The 23,239-nt window shown below is 45.1% G+C and overlaps 1 protein-coding gene across 1 annotated transcript in view; it reads left to right on the plus strand.

The window, feature by feature from the left end:
• Window positions 1-20,396, plus strand: part of LOC139559549 (dual specificity calcium/calmodulin-dependent 3',5'-cyclic nucleotide phosphodiesterase 1C-like) — a 45,923-nt gene extending 25,527 nt beyond the window's left edge. The window contains exons 7-11 of the mRNA XM_071375639.1: window positions 8,952-9,033; window positions 10,786-10,903; window positions 14,266-14,441; window positions 14,613-14,924; window positions 17,525-20,396. Coding sequence (XP_071231740.1) covers window positions 8,952-9,033; window positions 10,786-10,903; window positions 14,266-14,441; window positions 14,613-14,924; window positions 17,525-17,541 — 705 coding nt within the window. The 3' untranslated portion in view covers window positions 17,542-20,396. The remainder of the gene's footprint in view (window positions 1-8,951; window positions 9,034-10,785; window positions 10,904-14,265; window positions 14,442-14,612; window positions 14,925-17,524) is intronic.
• The last annotated feature ends 2,843 nt before the right edge of the window (window positions 20,397-23,239 follow it).

The following is a 23,239-nucleotide window of genomic DNA, read 5'->3' on the forward strand; positions in this document are numbered from 1 at the left end:
ACAGGGTTCTAGTTTATTATGCTGTGTTGACAGGTCTTATAGGGTTCTAGTTTATTATGCTGTGTTGACAACACTTACAGGGTTCTAGTTTATTATGCTGTGTTGACAGGTCTTATAGGGTTCTAGTTTATTATGCTGTGTTGACAACACTTATAGGGTTCTAGTTTATTATGCTGTGTTGACAGGTCTTACAGGGTTCTAGTTTATTATGCTGTGTTGACAGGTCTTACAGGGTTCTAGTTTATTATGCTGTGTTGACAGGTATTACAGGGTTCTAGTTTATTATGCTGTGTTGACAGGTCTTATAGGGTTCTAGTTTATTATGCTGTGTTGACAGGTCTTACAGGGTTCTAGTTTATTATGCTGTGTTGACAGGTCTTACAGGGTTCTAGTTTATTATGCTGTGTTGACAGGTCTTATAGGGTTCTAGTTTATTATGCTGTGTTGACAGGTCTTACAGGGTTCTAGTTTATTATGCTGTGTTGACAGGTCTTATAGGGTTCTAGTTTATTATGCTGTGTTGACAGGTCTTACAGGGTTCTAGTTTATTATGCTGTGTTGACAGGTCTTACAGGGTTCTAGTTTATTATGCTGTGTTGACAGGTCTTACAGGGTTCTAGTTTATTATGCTGTGTTGACAGGTCTTATAGGGTTCTAGTTTATTATGCTGTGTTGACAACACTTACAGGGTTCTAGTTTATTGTGCTGTGTTGACAACACTTACAGGGTTCTAGTTTATTATGCTGTGTTGACAGGTCTTACAGGGTTCTAGTTTATTATGCTGTGTTGACAGGTCTTATAGGGTTCTAGTTTATTATGCTGTGTTGACAGGTCTTATAGGGTTCTAGTTTATTATGCTGTGTTGACAGGTCTTATAGGGTTCTAGTTTATTATGCTGTGTTGACAGGTCTTATAGGGTTCTAGTTTATTATGCTGTGTTGACAGGTCTTATAGGGTTCTAGTTTATTATGCTGTGTTGACAGGTCTTATAGGGTTCTAGTTTATTATGCTGTGTTGACAGGTCTTATAGGGTTCTAGTTTATTATGCTGTGTTGACAGGTCTTATAGGGTTCTAGTTTATTATGCTGTGTTGACAGGTCTTACAGGGTTCTAGTTTATTATGCTGTGTTGACAGGTCTTATAGGGTTCTAGTTTATTATGCTGTGTTGACAGGTCTTACAGGGTTCTAGTTTATTATGCTGTGTTGACAGGTCTTATAGGGTTCTAGTTTATTATGCTGTGTTGACAGGTCTTATAGGGTTCTAGTTTATTATGCTGTGTTGACAGGTCTTACAGGGTTCTAGTTTATTATGCTGTGTTGACAGGTCTTATAGGGTTATAGTTTATTATGCTGTGTTGACAGGTCTTACAGGGTTCTAGTTTATTATGCTGTGTTGACAGGTCTTACAGGGTTCTAGTTTATTATGCTGTGTTGACAGGTCTTACAGGGTTCTAGTTTATTATGCTGTGTTGACAGGTATTATAGGGTTCTAGTTTATTATGCTGTGTTGACAACACTTACAGGGTTCTAGTTTATTATGCTGTGTTGACAACACTTACAGGCTTCTAGTTTATTATGCTGTGTTGACAGGTCTTACAGGGTTCTAGTTTATTATGCTGTGTTGACAGGTCTTATAGGGTTCTAGTTTATTATGCTGTGTTGACAGGTCTTATAGGGTTCTAGTTTATTATGCTGTGTTGACAGGTCTTATAGGGTTCTAGTTTATTATGCTGTGTTGACAGGTCTTATAGGATTCTAGTTTATTATGCTGTGTTGACAGGTCTTATAGGGTTCTAGTTTATTATGCTGTGTTGACAGGTCTTATAGGGTTCTAGTTTATTATGCTGTGTTGACAGGTCTTATAGGGTTCTAGTTTATTATGCTGTGTTGACAGGTCTTATAGGGTTCTAGTTTATTATGCTGTGTTGACAGGTCTTATAGGGTTCTAGTTTATTATGCTGTGTTGACAGGTCTTATAGGGTTCTAGTTTATTATGCTGTGTTGACAGGTCTTATAGGGTTCTAGTTTATTATGCTGTGTTGACAGGTCTTATAGGGTTCTAGTTTATTATGTTGTGTTGACAGGTCTTACAGGGTTCTAGTTTATTATGCTGTGTTGACAGGTCTTATAGGGTTCTAGTTTATTATGCTGTGTTGACAGGTCTTATAGGGTTCTAGTTTATTATGCTGTGTTGACAGGTCTTACAGGGTTCTAGTTTATTATGCTGTGTTGACAGGTCTTACAGGGTTCTAGTTTATTATGCTGTGTTGACAGGTATTATAGGGTTCTAGTTTATTATGCTGTGTTGACAACACTTACAGGGTTCTAGTTTATTATGCTGTGTTGACAACACTTACAGGGTTCTAGTTTATTATGCTGTGTTGACAGGTCTTACAGGGTTCTAGTTTATTATGCTGTGTTGACAGGTCTTATAGGGTTCTAGTTTATTATGCTGTGTTGACAGGTCTTATAGGGTTCTAGTTTATTATGCTGTGTTGACAGGTCTTATAGGGTTCTAGTTTATTATGCTGTGTTGACAGGTCTTATAGGGTTCTAGTTTATTATGCTGTGTTGACAGGTCTTATAGGGTTCTAGTTTATTATGCTGTGTTGACAGGTCTTATAGGGTTCTAGTTTATTATGCTGTGTTGACAGGTCTTATAGGGTTCTAGTTTATTATGCTGTGTTGACAGGTCTTATAGGGTTCTAGTTTATTATGCTGTGTTGACAGGTCTTATAGGGTTCTAGTTTATTATGCTGTGTTGACAGGTCTTATAGGGTTCTAGTTTATTATGCTGTGTTGACAGGTCTTATAGGGTTCTAGTTTATTATGCTGTGTTGACAGGTCTTATAGGGTTCTAGTTTATTATGTTGTGTTGACAGGTCTTACAGGGTTCTAGTTTATTATGCTGTGTTGACAGGTCTTATAGGGTTCTAGTTTATTATGCTGTGTTGACAGGTCTTATAGGGTTCTAGTTTATTATGCTGTGTTGACAGGTCTTACAGGGTTCTAGTTTATTATGCTGTGTTGACAGGTCTTACAGGGTTCTAGTTTATTATGCTGTGTTGACAGGTCTTACAGCCTTATAGTATTATCAGATTTCCACCGGTCTAATGTCCATTGCTTGTGTTTCTTGGCCCAAGCAAGTCTCTTCTTGTTATTAGTGTCCTTTAGAAGTGGTTTCTTTGTAGCAATTTGACCACGAAGGCCTGATTCACAGTCTCCTCTGTATTGTTGATGTTGAGAGATGTCTGTTACTTGAACTCTGTGAACCATTTATTTTGGATGCAATCTGAGGTGCAGTTAACTCTAATGAAATTATCCGCTGCAGCAGAGGTAACTCTGGGTCTTTTAGCACTTGATGGTTTTTGCGACTGCACTTGAAGACACGAATTGACTGACCTTAATGTCTTAAATGAATGATGGACTGTCGTTTCTCTTTGCTTATTTGAGCTGTTCTTGACATAATATGGACTTGGTCTTTTACCAAATAGGGCAATCTTTTGTATACCACCCCTACCTAAACAACACAACTGATTGTCTCAAACGCAACTTCTTCGGGATCGGTGTCCCTTCCACTGGATGGTTGAGCTAACGTAGGCTAATGTGATTAGCATGAGGTTGCAAGTAACAAGAACATTTCCCAGGATATAGACATATCTGATATGGGCAGAAAGCTTAAATTCTTGTTAATCTAACTGCACTGTTTAATTTACAGTAGCTATTACAGTGAAATAATACCATGCTATAGTTTGAGGAGAGTTCACAGTTTTGAACATTAAAAGTTATTAATAAACAAATTAGGCACATTTGGGCAGTCTTGATACAACATTTTGAGCAGAAATGCAATGGTTCATTGGATCAGACTAAAACTTGGCACATACACAGCTGCCTTCTAGTGGCCAAATCTAAATTGCACCTGGGCTGGAATAATACATTATGGCCTTTCTCTTGCGTTTCAAAGATGATGGTACAAAAAAATACAAAATAACGTTTTTCTTTTCTTCTTTGTATTATCTTTTACCAGATCTAATGTGTTATATTCTACTACATTCCTTTCACATTTCCATAAACATCCCTAGTGCCTGGTCACACCTCCATCCCTAGTACCTGGTCACATCTCCATCCCTAGTACCTGGTCACACCTCCATCCCTAGTACCTGGTCACACCTCCATCCCTAGTACCTGGTCACACCTCCATCCCTAGTACCTGGTCACACCTCCATCCCTAGTACCTGGTCACACCTCCATCCCTAGTACCTGGTCACACCTCCATCCCTAGTACCTGGTCACACCCCCATCCCTAGTACCTGGTCACACCTCCATCCCTAGTACCTGGTCACACCTCCATCCCTAGTCACACCTCCATCCCTAGTACCTGGTCACACCTCCATCCCTAATCACACCTCCATCCCTAGTACCTGGTCACACCTCCATCCCTAGTACCTGGTCACACCTCCATCCCTAGTACCTGGTCACACCTCCATCCCTAGTACCTGGTCACACCTCCATCCCTAGTACCTGGTCACACCTCCATCCCTAGTACCTGGTCACACCTCCATCCCTAGTGCCTGGTCACACCTCCATCCCTAGTACCTGGTCACACCTCCATCCCTAGTACCTGGTCACATCTCCATCCCTAGTACCTGGTCACACCTCCATCCCTAGTACCTGGTCACACCTCCATCCCTAGTACCTGGTCACACCTCCATCCCTAGTACCTGGTCACACCTCCATCCCTAGTACCTGGGCACATCTCCATCCCTAGTACCTGGTCACATCTCCATCCCTAGTACCTGGTCACACCTCCATCCCTAGTACCTGGTCACATCTCCATCCCTAGTACCTGGTCACACCTCCATCGCTAGTACCTGGTCACACCTCCATCCCTAGTACCTGGTCACATCTCCATCCCTAGTACCTGGTCACACCTCCATCCCTAGTACCTGGTCACACCTCCATCCCTAGTACCTGGTCACATCTCCATCCCTAGTACCTGGTCACACCTCCATCTCTAGTACCTGGTCACACCTCCATCCCTAGTCACATCTCCATCCCTAGTACCTGGTCACACCTCCATCTCTAGTACCTGGTCACACCTCCATCCCTAGTTCCTGGTCACACCTCTATCCCTAGTACCTGGTCACACCTCCATCCCTAGTACCTGGTCACACCTCCATCCCTAGTACCTAGTCACACCTCCATCCCTAGTGCCTGGTCACACCTCCATCCCTAGTACCTGGTCACACCTCCATCCCTAGTACCTGGTCACACCTCCATCCCTAGTACCTGGTCACACCTCCATCCCTAGTACCTGGTCACACCTCCATCCCTAGTACCTGGTCACACCTCCATCCCTAGTACCTGGTCACACCTCCATCCCTAGTACCTGGTCACACCTCCATCTCTAGTACCTGGTCACACCTCCGTCCCTAGTACCTGGTCACACCTCCGTCCCTAGTACCTGGTCACACCTCCGTCCCTAATACCTGGTCACACCTCCATCCCTAGTACCTGGTCACACCTCCATCCCTAGTACCTGGTCACACCTCCATCCCTAGTACCTGGTCACACCTCCGTCCCTAATACCTGGTCACACCTCCGTCCCTAATACCTGGTCACACCTCCATCCCTAGTACCTGGTCACACCTCCATCCCTAGTACCTGGTCACACCTCCATCCCTAGTACCTGGTCACACCTCCATCCCTAGTACCTGGTCACACCTCCATCCCTAGTACCTGGTCACACCTCCGTCCCTAGTACCTGGTCACACCTCCGTCCCTAGTACCTGGTCACACCTCCGTCCCTAATACCTGGTCACACCTCCATCCCTAGTACCTGGTCACACCTCCATCCCTAGTGCCTGGTCACACCTCCATCCTTAGTACCTGGTCACACCTCCATCCCTAGTACCTGGTCACATCTCCATCCCTAGTACCTGGTCACACCTCCATCCCTAGTACCTGGTCACACCTCCATCCCTAGTACCTGGTCACACCTCCATTCCTAGTACCTGGTCACACCTCCATCCCTAGTACCTGGTCACACCTCCATCTCTAGTACCTGGTCACACCTCCATCCCTAGTGCCTGGTCACACCTCCATCCCTAGTACCTGGTCACACCTCCATCCCTAGTACCTGGTCACACCTCCATCCCTAGTACCTGGTCACACCTCCATCCCTAGTACCTGGTCACACCTCCATCCCTAGTACCTGGTCACACCTCCATCCCTAGTACCTGGTCACACCTCCATCCCTAGTACCTAGTCACACCTCCATCCCTAGTACCTGGTCACACCTCCATCCCTAGTACCTGGTCACACCTCCATCTCTAGTACCTGGTCACACCTCCATCCCTAGTACCTGGTCACACCTCCATCCCTAGTACCTGGTCACATCTCCATCCCTAGTACCTGGTCACACCTCCATCCCTAGTACCTGGTCACATCTCCATCCCTAGTACCTGGTCACACCTCCATCCCTAGTACCTGGTCACACCTCCATCCCTAGTACCTGGGCACATCTCCATCCCTAGTACCTGGTCACATCTCCATCCCTAGTACCTGGTCACACCTCCATCCCTAGTACCTGGTCACATCTCCATCCCTAGTACCTGGTCACACCTCCATCGCTAGTACCTGGTCACACCTCCATCCCTAGTACCTGGTCACATCTCCATCCCTAGTACCTGGTCACACCTCCATCCCTAGTACCTGGTCACACCTCCATCCCTAGTACCTGGTCACATCTCCATCCCTAGTACCTGGTCACACCTCCATCTCTAGTACCTGGTCACACCTCCATCCCTAGTCACATCTCCATCCCTAGTACCTGGTCACACCTCCATCTCTAGTACCTGGTCACACCTCCATCCCTAGTTCCTGGTCACACCTCTATCCCTAGTACCTGGTCACACCTCCATCCCTAGTACCTGGTCACACCTCCATCCCTAGTACCTAGTCACACCTCCATCCCTAGTGCCTGGTCACACCTCCATCCCTAGTACCTGGTCACACCTCCATCCCTAGTACCTGGTCACACCTCCATCCCTAGTACCTGGTCACACCTCCATCCCTAGTACCTGGTCACACCTCCATCCCTAGTACCTGGTCACACCTCCATCCCTAGTACCTGGTCACACCTCCATCCCTAGTACCTGGTCACACCTCCATCTCTAGTACCTGGTCACACCTCCGTCCCTAGTACCTGGTCACACCTCCGTCCCTAGTACCTGGTCACACCTCCGTCCCTAATACCTGGTCACACCTCCATCCCTAGTACCTGGTCACACCTCCATCCCTAGTACCTGGTCACACCTCCATCCCTAGTACCTGGTCACACCTCCGTCCCTAATACCTGGTCACACCTCCGTCCCTAATACCTGGTCACACCTCCATCCCTAGTACCTGGTCACACCTCCATCCCTAGTACCTGGTCACACCTCCATCCCTAGTACCTGGTCACACCTCCATCCCTAGTACCTGGTCACACCTCCATCCCTAGTACCTGGTCACACCTCCGTCCCTAGTACCTGGTCACACCTCCGTCCCTAGTACCTGGTCACACCTCCGTCCCTAATACCTGGTCACACCTCCATCCCTAGTACCTGGTCACACCTCCATCCCTAGTGCCTGGTCACACCTCCATCCTTAGTACCTGGTCACACCTCCATCCCTAGTACCTGGTCACATCTCCATCCCTAGTACCTGGTCACACCTCCATCCCTAGTACCTGGTCACACCTCCATCCCTAGTACCTGGTCACACCTCCATTCCTAGTACCTGGTCACACCTCCATCCCTAGTACCTGGTCACACCTCCATCTCTAGTACCTGGTCACACCTCCATCCCTAGTGCCTGGTCACACCTCCATCCCTAGTACCTGGTCACACCTCCATCCCTAGTACCTGGTCACACCTCCATCCCTAGTACCTGGTCACACCTCCATCCCTAGTACCTGGTCACACCTCCATCCCTAGTACCTGGTCACACCTCCATCCCTAGTACCTGGTCACACCTCCATCCCTAGTACCTAGTCACACCTCCATCCCTAGTACCTGGTCACACCTCCATCCCTAGTACCTGGTCACACCTCCATCTCTAGTACCTGGTCACACCTCCATCCCTAGTACCTGGTCACACCTCCATCCCTAGTACCTGGTCACACCTCCATCCCTAGTACCTGGTCACACCTCCATCCCTAGTACCTGGTCACACCTCCATCCCTAGTACCTGGTCACACCTCCATCCCTAGTACCTGGTCACACCTCCATCCCTAGTACCTAGTCACACCTCCATCCCTAGTACCTGGTCACACCTCCATCCCTAGTACCTGGTCACACCTCCATCCCTAGTACCTGGTCACACCTCCATCCCTAGTACCTGGTCACACCTCCATCCCTAGTACCTGGTCACACCTCCATCCCTAGTACCTGGTCACACCTCCATCCCTAGTACCTGGTCACACCTCCATCCCTAGTACCTAGTCACACCTCCATCCCTAGTACCTGGTCACACCTCCATCCCTAGTACCTGGTCACACCTCCATCCCTAGTACTTGGTCACACCTCCATCCCTGGTACCTGGTCACACCTCCATCCCTAGTACCTGGCCACACCTCCATCCCTAGTACCTGGCCACACCTCCATCCGTAGTGCCTGGTCACACCTCCATCCCTAGTGCCTAGTGCCTGCATTATTGTTTGCCACTTGGATTTCATCCATGGTTTTTAAATTTTTCGATAATAACTATATTTTTCCATTGTGTTAATGATGGTGAATTGATTGATTTTCAAGTTGACGTTTTTTTTCAAGATCAGTGTTGAGAAGAGAATCTTCCAGTCCATTGGGTGTCTCACTACACTCCCATATGCCATGTCTTGATTGTTTTATTGACGGTGTGATGTCATCATGTTGATAATGTGATCATATGATGTGCTGTGTGTCTCCAGGGTGATAAGGAGGCGGAGCTAGGACTGCCCTTCTCTCCTCTGTGTGACCGCAAGTCAACCATGGTTGCCCATTCCCAGATAGGTGAGTTACATAACCTCAACCCTGACACATGTACAGTAAAGTAAGTATCATACATTGTGATATACAGTCCGTTTGGAAAATATTCAGACCACTTCCATTTTTTCCATATTTTGTTACTTTACAGCCTTATTATAAAATGGATTTAAAAAAAAGAGACACAATACCCCATAAACAGTTTTTGAGAAATCTTTATAGAAAGCCTTATTTACATAAGTATTCAGACCCTTTGCTATGAGACTCTAAATTGAGTTCAGGTACATCCTGTTTCCATTGCTCATCCTTGAGATGTTTCTACAACTTGATTGGAGTCCACCTGTGGTAAATTCAATTGATTGGACATGATTTGGAAAGGCACACACCTGTCTATATAAAGTCCCACAGTTGACAGTGCATGTCAGAGCAAAAACCAAACCATGAGGTTGAAAGAATTGTCTGTAGAGCTCCGAAACAGGATTGTGTCGAGGCACAGATCTGGGGAAAGATACCAAAAAATGTATTCATCATTTAAGGACCCCAAGAACACAGTGACCTCCATCATTCTTAAATGGAAGCAGTTTGGAACCACCAAGACTCTTCTTAGAGCTGACCACCCGGTAAACGGAGCAATCGGGGAAGAAGGGCCTTGGTCAGGGAGGTGACCAAGAACCCGATGGTCACTCTGACAGAGCTCCGGAGTTCCTCTGTGGAGATAGTAGAACCTTCCAGAAATTCAACCATCTCTGCAGCACTCCACCAATCAGGACTTTATGGTACAGTAGAGTGGCCAGACGGAAGCCACTCCTCAGTAAAAGGCCAATGACAGCCCGCTTGGAGTTTGCCAAAGGCACCTAAAGGACTCTGACCATGAGAAACAAGATACTCTGGTCTGATGAAACCAAGATTGAACTCTTTGGCCTGAATGCCAAACGTCACGTCTGGAGGAAACCTGGCACCATCCCTATGGTGAAGCATGGTGGTGGCAGCATCATGCTGTGGGGATGTTTTTGAGCAGCAGGGACTGGGAGACAAGTCAGGATCGAGGGAAAGATGAACGGAGGAAAGTACAGAGAGATCCTTGATGAAAACCTGCTCCAGAGCGCTCAGGACCTCAGACTGGGGTGAAGGTTCACCTTCCAACAGGACAACGACCCTAAGCACACAGACAAGACAACACAGGAGTGGCTTCGGTACAAGTCTCTGAATGTCCTTGAGTGGCCCAGCCAGAGCCCGGACTCGAACCCAGTATTAATTTGCATTATCAGCAAATTAATTTGTATAATTTCACTTTGCTTGTGAGAAGCATTAGCACAAGCAAGTCTGATTAGGCTTAGCTATACCACAGCCTCTGCCATAGAAACAAACAGCATGGCTTTGTGTCTGTGGTTGCACCTTTAAAATGCAGAAAACCACTCGTCTCTAGACAAAACTTTTTTTTTTTAATTATCCAAAAGCCAATTTTTTCTACGAAAAACTTTTGTCACAAAAAATAGATGATTTGTAAAATGGATCAGATGAGAGAGTCCCATGTGCCTTGGTTGGTAAAGCATGGCTTTTGCAACGGCAGAGATGTGGGTTCGATTCCCACGGGGGACAGGTACGCTCTGCTAAATAACAAAAATAAAAATACAAGTCATTACCAGTAATTAAATGAATAGGGAAATGTTAGTTGTGCTGTAGAATTGTTTATCCCATCAAAGTGTGCCACGGGTAAAAAACGGTTGCTAACCACTGGCAACGGTTGCTAACCACTGGCCTCTATGTGTCTGTCTCCAGGGTTTATAGACTTCATTGTGGTTCCAACCTTCACCGTGTTGACAGAAATGACGGAAAATATTGTCATTCCGCTCATCAACGAGGCGTCACTCAGCCTGGCAGGGCTCAGACGCTCCAGGTACCACAATTCCTGCTTCTACTTCCTGTTTCTCATCAGACCCTGTAGGAAAAGAGAGCATCGCCAACATAGTGCATCTTCTGGACCTATCAGTGTGTGGCACTGGGTCCAGGAGATGATGCGGTCATCCGGCTCCAAGGACCGTGAGAAAGTCAAAATGAGTTTCAGGGCCTGTGAAGGATTGCACTGTTATACACTCTCTGTTATATCCTGTTATAACCTCTCTGTTATATCCTGTTATACGCTCTCTGTTATATCCTGTTATACCCTCTCTGTTATATCCTGTTATACCCTCTCTGTTATATCCTGTTATACCCTCTCTGTTATATCCTGTTATACCCTCTCTGTTATATCCTGTTATACCCTCTCTGTTAAATCCTGTTATACCCTCTCTGTTATATCCTGTTATACCCGCTGTGTTATATCCTGTTATACCCTCTCTGTTATATCCTGTTATACCCTCTCTGTTATATCCTGTTATACCCTCTCTGTTATATCCTGTTATACCCTCTCTGTTATATCCTGTTATACCCTCTCTGTTAAATCCTGTTATACCCTCTCTGTTATATCCTGTTATACCCGCTGTGTTATATCCTGTTATACCCTCTCTGTTATATCCTGTTATACCCTCTCTGTTATATCCTGTTATACCCTCTCTGTTATATCCTGTTATACCCTCTCTGTTATATCCTGTTATACGCTCTCTGTTATATCCTGTTATACCCTCTCTGTTATATCCTGTTATACCCTCTCTGTTATATCCTGTTATACCCTCTCTGTTATATCCTGTTATACCCTCTCTGTTATATCCTGTTATACCCTCTCTGTTATATCCTGTTATACCCTCTCTGTTATATCCTGTTATACCCTCTCTGTTATATCCTGTTATACCCTCTCTGTTATATCCTGTTATACCCTCTCTGTTATATCCTGTTATACCCTCTCTGTTATATCCTGTTATACGCTCTCTGTTATATCCTGTTATACCCTCTCTGTTATATCCTGTTATACCCTCTCTGTTATATCCTGTTATACCCTCTCTGTTATATCCTGTTATACCCTCTCTGTTATATCCTGTTATACCCTCTCTGTTATATCCTGTTATACCCTCTCTGTTATATCCTGTTATACCCTCTCTGTTATATCCTGTTATACCCTCTCTGTTATATCCTGTTATACCCTCTCTGTTATATCCTGTTATACCCTCTCTGTTATATCCTGTTATACCCTCTCTGTTATATCCTGTTATACCCTCTCTGTTATATCCTGTTATACCCTCTCTGTTATATCCTGTTATACCCTCTCTGTTATATCCTGTTATACCCTCTCTGTTATATCCTGTTATACCCTCTCTGTTATATCCTGTTATACCCTCTCTGTTATATCCTGTTATACCCTCTCTGTTATATCCTGTTATACCCTCTCTGTTATATCCTGTTATACCCTCTCTGTTATATCCTGTTATACCCTCTCTGTTATATCCTGTTATACCCTCTCTGTTATATCCTGTTATACCCTCTCTGTTATATCCTGTTATACCCGCTGTGTTATATCCTGTTATACCCGCTGTGTTATATCCTGTTATACCCGCTGTGTTATATCCTGTTATACCCGCTGTGTTATATCCTGTTATACCCTCTCTGTTATATCCTGTTATACCCTCTCTGTTATATCCTGTTATACCCTCTCTGTTATATCCTGTTATACCCTCTGTGTGGTTGAGTCTGTGGAGGATTAAACACTGCTGTTATCCCAAACACAGCCCTCCACTCCGTGCTTTAACGGGGAGTTGGCAACTTCACAGTCTTCACCCTGTCAACCCTGTAGATACTATCTCTCCTCTAGTGCTGCAGTCTTCTCCCTGTCAACCCTGTAGATACTATCTCTCCTCTAGTACTAACAGTCTTCTCCCTGTCAACCCTGTAGATACTATCTCTCCTCTAGTACTAACAGTCTTCTCCCTGTCAACCCTGTAGATACTATCTCTCCTCTAGTACTAACAGTCTTCTCCCTGTCAACCCTGTAGATACTATCTCTCCTCTAGTGCTGCAGTCTCAGTTAACTAACAGTCTTCTCCCTGTCAACCCTGTAGATACTATCTCTCCTCTAGTACTAACAGTCTTCTCCCTGTCAACCCTGTAGATACTATCTCTGCTCTAGTACTAACAGTCTTCTCCCTGTCAACCCTGTAGATACTATCTCTCCTCTAGTGCTGCAGTCTCAGTTAACTAACAGTCTTCTCCCTGTCAACCCTGTAGATACTATCTCTCCTCTAGTACTAACAGTCTTCACCCTGTCAACCCTGTAGATACTATCTCTCCTCTAGTGCTGCAGTCTCAGTTAACTAACAGTCTTCTCCCTGTCAACCCTGTAGATACTATCTCTCCTCTAGTGCTGCAGTCTCAGTTAACTAACAGTCTTCTCCCTGTCAACCCTGTAGATACTATCTCTCCTCTAGTACTAACAGTCTTCTCCCTGTCAACCCTGTAGATACTATCTCTCCTCTAGTACTAACAGTCTTCTCCCTGTCAACCCTGTAGATACTATCTCTCCTCTAGTGCTGCAGTCTCAGTTAACTAACAGTCTTCTCCCTGTCAACCCTGTAGATACTATCTCTCCTCTAGTGCTGCAGTCTCAGTTAACTAACAGTCTTCTCCCTGTCAACCCTGTAGATACTATCTCTCCTCTAGTACTAACAGTCTCAGTTAACTAACAGTCTTCTCCCTGTCAACCCTGTAGATACTATCTCTCCTCTAGTACTAACAGTCTTCTCCCTGTCAACCCTGTAGATACTATCTCTCCTCTAGTACTAACAGTCTTCTCCCTGTCAACCCTGTAGATACTATCTCTCCTCTAGTGCTGCAGTCTCAGTTAACTAACAGTCTTCTCCCTGTCAACCCTGTAGATACTATCTCTCCTCTAGTGCTGCAGTCTCAGTTAACTAACAGTCTTCTCCCTGTCAACCCTGTAGATACTATCTCTCCTCTAGTACTAACAGTCTCAGTTAACTAACAGTCTTCTCCCTGTCAACCCTGTAGATACTATCTCTCCTCTAGTACTAACAGTCTTCTCCCTGTCAACCCTGTAGATACTATCTCTCCTCTAGTACTAACAGTCTTCTCCCTGTCAACCCTGTAGATACTATCTCTCCTCTAGTGCTGCAGTCTCAGTTAACTAACAGTCTTCTCCCTGTCAACCCTGTAGATACTATCTCTCCTCTAGTGCTGCAGTCTCAGTTAACTAACAGTCTTCTCCCTGTCAACCCTGTAGATACTATCTCTCCTCTAGTGCTAACAGTCTCAGTTAACAGTCTTCTCCCTGTCAACCCTGTAGATACCTTTTTACTCCTCTCCTCTCTCCAGTCTAAACAGTATTAGCGGTGAAGATGCTAAGCGTGGTAGTGTAAGGAGTACTGGGTCAGAGGGCAGTGCTACTGGACATTTGTCTCTACTGGCTGTGGACCTGAAGAACTTCAAGGCGCTGTGGAACGAAGAGGTTTATCAGAACAGAGAGAGATGGAAGACACAGGCCACTAAAGGTGTCTTGTCTGTAGTTTTATCGATCGATCGACCAATCAACCAACCAATATCCCTTGACACTTTTGTGTTTATGTGTGTGTGTGTGTGTGTGTGTGTGTGTGTGTGTGTGTGTGTGTGTGTGTGTGTGTGTGTGTGTGTGTGTGTGTGTATGTATATGTGTGTTCCTCCAGAGACACAGGAGAAGGCCAAAAGGGAGGCTGAGGAGGAGCGAGAGCTGCTGGAAGACACTATGGAACCCCAGGAGAGAGAAATTGAAACAGAGCTGAGAGATAGAGAGTCACAGGAGGGAGAGGGAGAGGAAGAGGGAGAGGAAGAAAAGGTGGAGAGAGAAGAGGAGAGTGAAGTGCCAGAGGAGCTCAACTTACGTAAGGACAGACACACAGAGAAGACCGGAGAGAGAGATGGAGTGAGGACAGGAGAGAGGGATGGAGTGAGGACACAGACTGGAAGTGCAGCAGACACCAGCCCACCATTACAGAATGGTAGGTGTCATTATACTGTATATTAAACAGGTTTTTCAGGAAACATTTTCTCTTATGTCAGAGGGGGCGGAGTCTCCACAGAATGACCAGAACAAGACCAAAACACCTGAAGGTAAGAGACACCGACCTCTGCTGACAGGTAACATGAAGGTAAGAGACACCGACCTCTGCTGACAGGTAACATGAAGGTAAGAGACACCGACCTCTGCTGACAGGTAACATGAAGGTAAGAGACACCGACCTCTGCTGACAGGTAACATGAAGGTAAGAGACACCGACCTCTGCTGACAGGTAACATGAAGGTAAGAGACACCAACCTCTGCTGACAGGTAACATGAAGGTAAGAGACACCAACCTCTGCTGACAGGTAACATGAAGGTAAGAGACACCAACCTCTGCTGACAGGTAACATGAAGGTAAGAGACACCAACCTCTGCTGACAGGTAACATGATGGTAAGAGACACCAACCTCTGCTGACAGGTAACATGATGGTAAGAGACACCAACCTCTGCTGACAGGTAACATGAAGGTAAGAGACACCAACCTCTGCTGACAGGTAACATGAAGGTAAGAGACACCAACCTCTGCTGACAGGTATCATGAAGGTAAGAGACACCAACCTCTGCTGACAGGTAACATGAAGGTAAGAGACACCAACCTCTGCTGACAGGTAACATGAAGGTAAGAGACACCAACCTCTGCTGACAGGTAACATGAAGGTAAGAGACACCAACCTCTGCTGACAGGTAACATGAAGGTAAGAGACACCAACCTCTGCTGACAGGTAACATGTAGGTAAGAGACACCAACCTCTGCTGACAGGTAACATGTAGGTAAGAGACACCAACCTCTGCTGAGAGGTAACATGAAGGTAAGAGACACCAACCTCTGCTGACAGGTAACATGTAGGTAAGAGACACCAACCTCTGCTGACAGGTATCATGAAGGTAAGAGACACCAACCTCTGCTGACAGGTATCATGAAGGTAAAAGACACCAACCTCTGCTGACAGGTATCATGAAGGTAAGAGACACCAACCTCTGCTGACAGGTAACATGAAGGTAAGAGACCAACCTCTGCTGACAGGTAACATGAAGGTAAGAGACACCAACCTCTGCTGACAGGTAACATGAAGGTAAGAGACACCAACCTCTGCTGACAGGTAACATGAAGGTAAGAGACACCAACCTCTGCTGACAGGTAACATGAAGGTAAGAGACACCAACCTCTGCTGACAGGTAACATGAAGGTAAGAGACACCAACCTCTGCTGACAGGTAACATGAAGGTAAGAGACACCAACCTCTGCTGACAGGTAACATGAAGGTAAGAGACACCAACCTCTGCTGACAGGTAACATGAAGGTAAGAGACACCAACCTCTGCTGACAGGTAACATGTAGGTAAGAGACACCAACCTCTGCTGACAGGTATCATGAAGGTAAGAGACACCAACCTCTGCTGACAGGTATCATGAAGGTAAAAGACACCAACCTCTGCTGACAGGTATCATGAAGGTAAGAGACACCAACCTCTGCTGACAGGTATCATGAAGGTAAGAGACACCAACCTCTGCTGACAGGTATCATGAAGGTAAGAGACACCAACCTCTGCTGACAGGTAACATGAAGGTAAGAGACACCAACCTCTGCTGACAGGTAACATGAAGGTAAGAGACACCAACCTCTGCTGACAGGTAACATGAAGGTAAGAGACACCAACCTCTGCTGACAGGTAACATGAAGGTAAGAGACACCAACCTCTGCTGACAGGTAACATGAAGGTAAGAGACACCAACCTCTGCTGACAGGTAACATGAAGGTAAGAGACACCAACCTCTGCTGACAGGTAACATGAAGGTAAGAGACACCAACCTCTGCTGACAGGTAACATGAAGGTAAGAGACACCAACCTCTGCTGACAGGTAACATGAAGGTAAGAGACACCAACCTCTGCTGACAGGTAACATGAAGGTAAGAGACACCAACCTCTGCTGACAGGTAACATGAAGGTAAGAGACACCAACCTCTGCTGACAGGTAACATGAAGGTAAGAGACACCGACCTCTGCTGACAGGTAACATGAAGGTAAGAGACACCGACCTCTGCTGACAGGTAACATGAAGGTAAGAGACACCGACCTCTGCTGACAGGTAACATGAAGGTAAGAGACACCGACCTCTGCTGACAGGTAACATGAAGGTAAGAGACACCGACCTCTGCTGACAGGTAACATGAAGGTAAGAGACACCGACCTCTGCTGACAGGTAACATGAAGGTAAGAGACACCGACCTCTGCTGACAGGTAACATGAAGGTAAGAGACACCGACCTCTGCTGACAGGTAACATGAAGGTAAGAGACACCAACCTCTGCTGACAGGTAACATGAAGGTAAGAGACACAAACCTCTGCTGAGAGGTAACATGAAGGTAAGAGACACCAACCTCTGCTGAGAGGTAACATGAAGGTAAGAGACACCAACCTCTGCTGAGAGGTAACATGAAGGTAAGAGACACCAACCTCTGCTGAGAGGTATCATGAAGGTAAGAGACACCAACCTCTGCTGACAGCTAACATGTAGGACTATGTCATTTCCCTCAGCAATACATCTGGACTAGAATCAAGCAGCAGACCAGGAGGCTGAAGCTCTAACGCTCTCTACTGGACAGAGACTACTATATGTGATCCCTCCAGCCGCTGTTTCTTATCATATGTAGAGTACGGATCGCACTTTATACATGAGCGCTCTTTGAAGCAATGAGGACAAATCAGAACTTCAGATCTTGAGAACTTCCTGAATCGACTGAATTGAAATGGAACCCAACCCTGTTGCTTATTGCATTAAGTTGGGCTGCAGGGTATTTGAGACAAACTCTTCCTTTCCTATGTTGTGATTGAAAGAACCTTCACAGATTCTTCAATCCACCGACACCCCCAACTGGATGTATCTACAGTTGAAGTTGGAAGTTTACATACACCTTAGCCAAATACATTTTAACTCAGTTTTCCTCAATTCCTGACATTTAATCCTAGTAAAAAGTCCCTGTCTTAGGTCAGTTAGGATCACCACTTTATTTTAAGAATGTGAAATGTCAGAATAATAATAGAGACAGTGATTTATTTCAGCTTTTATTTCTTTCATCACATTCCCAGTGGGTCAGAAGTTTACATACACTCCATTAGTATTTGGTAGCATTGCTTAAATTGTTTAACTTGGGTCAAATGTTTCAGGTAACCTTCCATAAGCTTCCCACAATAAGTTGGGTGAATTTTGGCCCATTCCTCCTTTTAAAGCCTTTTTGCCACAATTTTGGAAGTATGCTTGGGGTCATCGTCTAGTTGGAAGACCCATTTGCGACCAAGCTTTAACTTCCTGACTGATGTCTTGAGATGTTGCTTCAATATATCCACATAATTTTCCTCCTCATGATGCCATCTATTTTGTGAAGTGCACCAGTCCCTCCTGCAGCAAAGCACCCCCACAACATGATGCTGCCACCCCAATGCTTCACAGTTGTTTCATCAGACTAGAAGACATTTCTCCAAAACGTACAATATTTGTCCCCATGTGCAGTTGCAAACTGTAGTCAGGCTTTTTTATGGCGGTTTTGGAGCAGTGGCTTCTTCCTTGCTGAGTGGCCTTTCAGGTTATGTCGATATAGGACTAGTTTTACTGTGGATATAGATACTTTTGTACCTGTTTCCTCCAGCATCTTCACAAGGCCCTTTGCTGTTATTCTGGGATTGATTTGCACTTTTCGCACCAAAGTACGTTCATCTCTAGGAGACAGAACACGTCTCCTTCCTGAGCGGTATGATGGCTGCGTGGTCCCATGGTGTTTATACTTGCGTACTATTCTTTGTACAGATGAACGTGGTACCTTCAGGTGTTTGGAAATTGCTCCCAAGGATGAACCAGACTTGTGGAGGTCTTGGCTGATTTCTTTTGATTTACCCATGATGTCAAGCAAAGAGGCACTGAGTTTGAAGGTAGGCCTTGATATACAGTGGGGAGAACAAGTATTTGATACACTGCCGATTTTGCAGGTTTTCCTACTTACAAAGCATGTAGAGGTCTGTAATTTTTATCATAGGTACACTTCAACTATGAGAGACGGAATCTAAAACAAAAATCCAGAAGATCACATTGTATGATTTTTAAGTAATTAATTTGCATTTTATTGCATGACATAAGTATTTGATACATCAGAAAAGCAGAACTTAATATTTGGTACAGAAACCTTTGTTTGCAATTACAGAGATCATACGTTTCCTGTAGTTCTTGACTAGGTTTGCACACACTGCAGCAGGGATTTTGGCCCACTCCTCCCTACAGATCTTCTCCAGATCCTTCAGGTTTCGGGGCTGTCGCTGGGCAATACGGACTTTCAGCTCCCTCCAAAGATTTTCTATTGGGTTCAGGTCTGGAGACTGGCTAGGCCACTCCAGGACCTTGAGATGCTTCTTACGGAGCCACTCCTTAGTTGCCATGGCTGTGTGCTTCGTGTCGTTGTCATGCTGGAAGACCCAGCCACGACCCATCTTCAATGCTCTTACTGAGGGAAGGAGGTTGTTGGCCAAGATCTCGCGATACATGGCCCCATCCATCCTCCCCTCAATACGGTGCAGTCGTCCTGTCCCCTTTGCAGAAAAGCATCCCCAAAGAATGATGTTTCCACCTCCATGCTTCACGGTTGGGATGGTGTTCTTGGGGTTGTACTCATACTTCTTCTTCCTCCAAACACGGCGAGTGGAGTTAGACCAAAAAGCTCTATTTTTGTCTCATCAGACCACATGACCTTCTCCCATTCCTCCTCTGGATCATCCAGATGGTCATTGGCAAACTTCAGACAGGCCTGGACATGCACTGGCTTAAGCAGGGGGACCTTGCGTGCGCTGCAGGATTTTAATCCATGACGGCGTAGTGTGTTACTAATGGTTTTCTTTGAGACTGTGGTCCCAGCTCTCTTCAGGTCATTGACCAGGTCCTGCCGTGTAGTTCTGGGCTGATCCCTCACCTTCCTCATGATCATTGATGCCCCACGAGGTGAAATCTTGCATGGAGCCCCAGACCGAGGGTGATTGACCGTCATCTTGAACTTCTTCCATTTTCTAATAATTGCGCCAACAGTTGTTTCCTTCTCACCAAGCTGCTTGCCTATTGTCCTGTAGCCCATCCCAGCCTTGTGCAGGTCTACAATTTTATCCCTGATGTCCTTACACAGCTCTCTGGTCTTGGCCATTGTGGAGAGGTTGGAATCTGTTTGATTGTGTGTGGACAGGTGTCTTTTATACAGGTAACGAGTTCAAACAGGTGCAGTTAATACAGGTAATGAGTGGAGAACAGGAGGGCTTCTTAAAGAAAAACTAACAGGTCTGTGAGAGCCGGAATTCTTACTGGTTGGTAGGTGATCAAATACTTATGTCATGCAATAAAATGCAAATTAATTATTTAAAAATCATACAATGTGATTTTCTGGATTTTTGTTTTAGATTCCGTCTCTCACAGTTGAAGTGTACCTATGATAAAAATTACAGACCTCTACATGCTTTGTAAGTAGGAAAACCTGCAAAATCGGCAGTGTATCAAATACTTGTTCTCCCCACTGTACATACATCTGAACTTCTAAAGCCATGACGACATTTTCTGGGGTTTTCCAAGCTGTTTAAAGGCACAGTCAACTTAGTGTATGTAAACTTCTGACCCACTGGAATTGTGATACAGTGAAATAATCTGTCTGTAAACAATTGTTGGAAATATTACTTGTGTCATGCACAAAGTAGATGTCCTAATAAACTATAGTTTGTTTACAAGACATTTGTGGAGTGGTTGAAAAACGAGTTTTAATGACTCCAACCTAAGTGTATGTAAACTTCTGACTTCAACTGCATGTGTTAATTACATAACTGTAACTCACCTGTAACTCACCTGGAATACTCCTCTAGACCTTTAGCGCCTGTCACAGCCTTTAACCTCACCTTCTGTTAGGAACAGCGTCAGCCAAGCTTGTGCGACTGACACTAAGTCACCTTTTACACCTGTACCTGACTAGATGAGCATGGGGGACCGACGCTAAGTCACCTTTATACCTGTAACTGACTAGACTAGCCTGGGGACCGACGCTAAGTCACCTTTATACCTGAGTAGACTAGTCGGGTGGACCAACGCTAAGTCACCCTTTAAACCTGTACCTGACTAGACTAGCCTTAGGGCCCGACGCCGAGTCACCTTTATACCTGTACCTGACTAGACTAGCCTGGGGGACCGACGCGAAGTCACCTTTATACCTGTAGCCGACTAGATTAGCCTGGGGGACTGACAATAAGTCATTATACCTGTAACTGACTAGAATAGTTGGTGGACCGACGCTATGTCACCTATATACCTTTACCTGACTTGACTAGTATGGCAGACCAATGCTAAGTTACATTTACACCTGTACCTGACTAGACTGTTCTGGGGGGCCGACGCTAAGTGACCCTTTATTCATGTACCTGACTGGACTAGTCTGGGGGACCAACACTAAGTCACCTTTATACCTGTACCTGACTGGACTAGTCTGGGGGACCAACACTAAGTCACCTTTATACCTGTACCTGACTGGACTAGTCTGGGGGACCAACACTAAGTCACCTTTATACCTGTACCTGACTGGACTAGTCTGGGGGACCAACACTAAGTCACCTTTATACCTGTACCTGACTGGACTAGTCTGGGGGACCAACACTAAGTCACCTTTATACCTGTACCTGACTGGACTAGTCTGGGGGACCAACACTAAGTCACCTTTATACCTGTACCTGACTGGACTAGTCTGGGGGACCAACACTAAGTCACCTTTATACCTGTACCTGACTGGACTAGTCTGGGGGACCAACGCTAAGTCTCCTTTATACCTGTACCTGACTAGACTAGCCTGGGGGACCGACACTAAGTCACCTTTATACCTGTACCTGACTAGACTGAACGTCCAATGCTAAGTCACCTGTACCTGACTAGACTAGCCTGGGGGACCGACGCTAAGTCACCTTTATACCTGTACCTGACTAGACTAGCCTGGGGGACCGACACTAAGTCACCTTTATACCTGTACCTGACTAGACTGAACGTCCAATGCGAAGTCACCTGTACCTGACTAGCTTAGGGTTAGAGACTATTTTTTTAAACAAATCAGATCAAATATGTGTCTATCCACTGTTCATATATAGAAGATACGGTTTTGCATTTGATCTGATCCTTTATATAACACCTTTAAACCTTTCTTTGTGATGCAATGTTAAACATGCATGTACAGTTTATACTGAGTTAGTTATTCCTGGTGTTCCTGTGTGTCAGAGCTTAGTTGTACTGACGTTAAGTCACCTTAATACCTGTAACTGACAAGACTAGTTGTTCCTGTGTGTCAGAGCTTAGCTGTATTGACGTTAAGTCACCTTAATACCTGTAACTGACTAGACTAGATGTTCCTGTGTGTCAGAGCTTAGCTGTATTGACGTTAAGTCACCTTAATACCTGTAACTGACTAGACTAGTTGTTCCTGTGTGTCAGAGCTTAGCTGTATTGACGTTAAGTCACCTTAATACCTGTAACTGACTAGACTAGTTGTTCCTGTGTGTCAGAGCTTAGCTGTATTGACGTTAAGTCACCTTAATACCTGTAACTGACTAGACTAGTTGTTCCTGTGTGTCAGAGCTTAGCTGTATTGACGTTAAGTCACCTTAATACCTGTAACTGACTAGACTAGTTGTTCCTGTGTGTCAGAGCTTAGCTGTACTAAAATGTATTATTCTGGACGTCATATCTTTCTCCTTTCTTCCTACAGGTTTAATGCCTGTCTCTGTTTTCTAGGTATGGTGTCACCATTATTACAATGTTGTTTGTTTTAAATGTGCCTTAATGAACAGTACTAGGCAATTAACAATTCCTTGTGTCCCAAATGGCAACCTATTGTCTATGGGCCCTGGCCAAAACTCTAGTGCACTATATAGGGAATAGGATGCCATAGGGCCCTGGACAAAACTCTAGTGCACTATATAGGGAATAGGATGCCATAGGGCCCTGGACAAAACTCTAGTGCACTATATAGGGAATAGGATGCCATTTGAGACATGGTCAGTTGTAACTTGCCACAACAAGGGACATTCAACAAGCCACAACAAGCCACATTAAACAAGCCACATAAGATAAGAGATGTGATCACCAACAGGGTTTGTGATGGCAGTATAAATGTCTTAGACTTAACTCTCTTCAATCAGATATCAAAAGTCAACTGGGTTAAAAGGTACATAAAAAAAACAATTTTTTTTCTGGAATAT

The sequence above is a fragment of the Salvelinus alpinus genome, chromosome 30, assembly GCF_045679555.1.
Source record: "Salvelinus alpinus chromosome 30, SLU_Salpinus.1, whole genome shotgun sequence".
Lineage (NCBI taxonomy): Eukaryota > Metazoa > Chordata > Actinopteri > Salmoniformes > Salmonidae > Salvelinus > Salvelinus alpinus.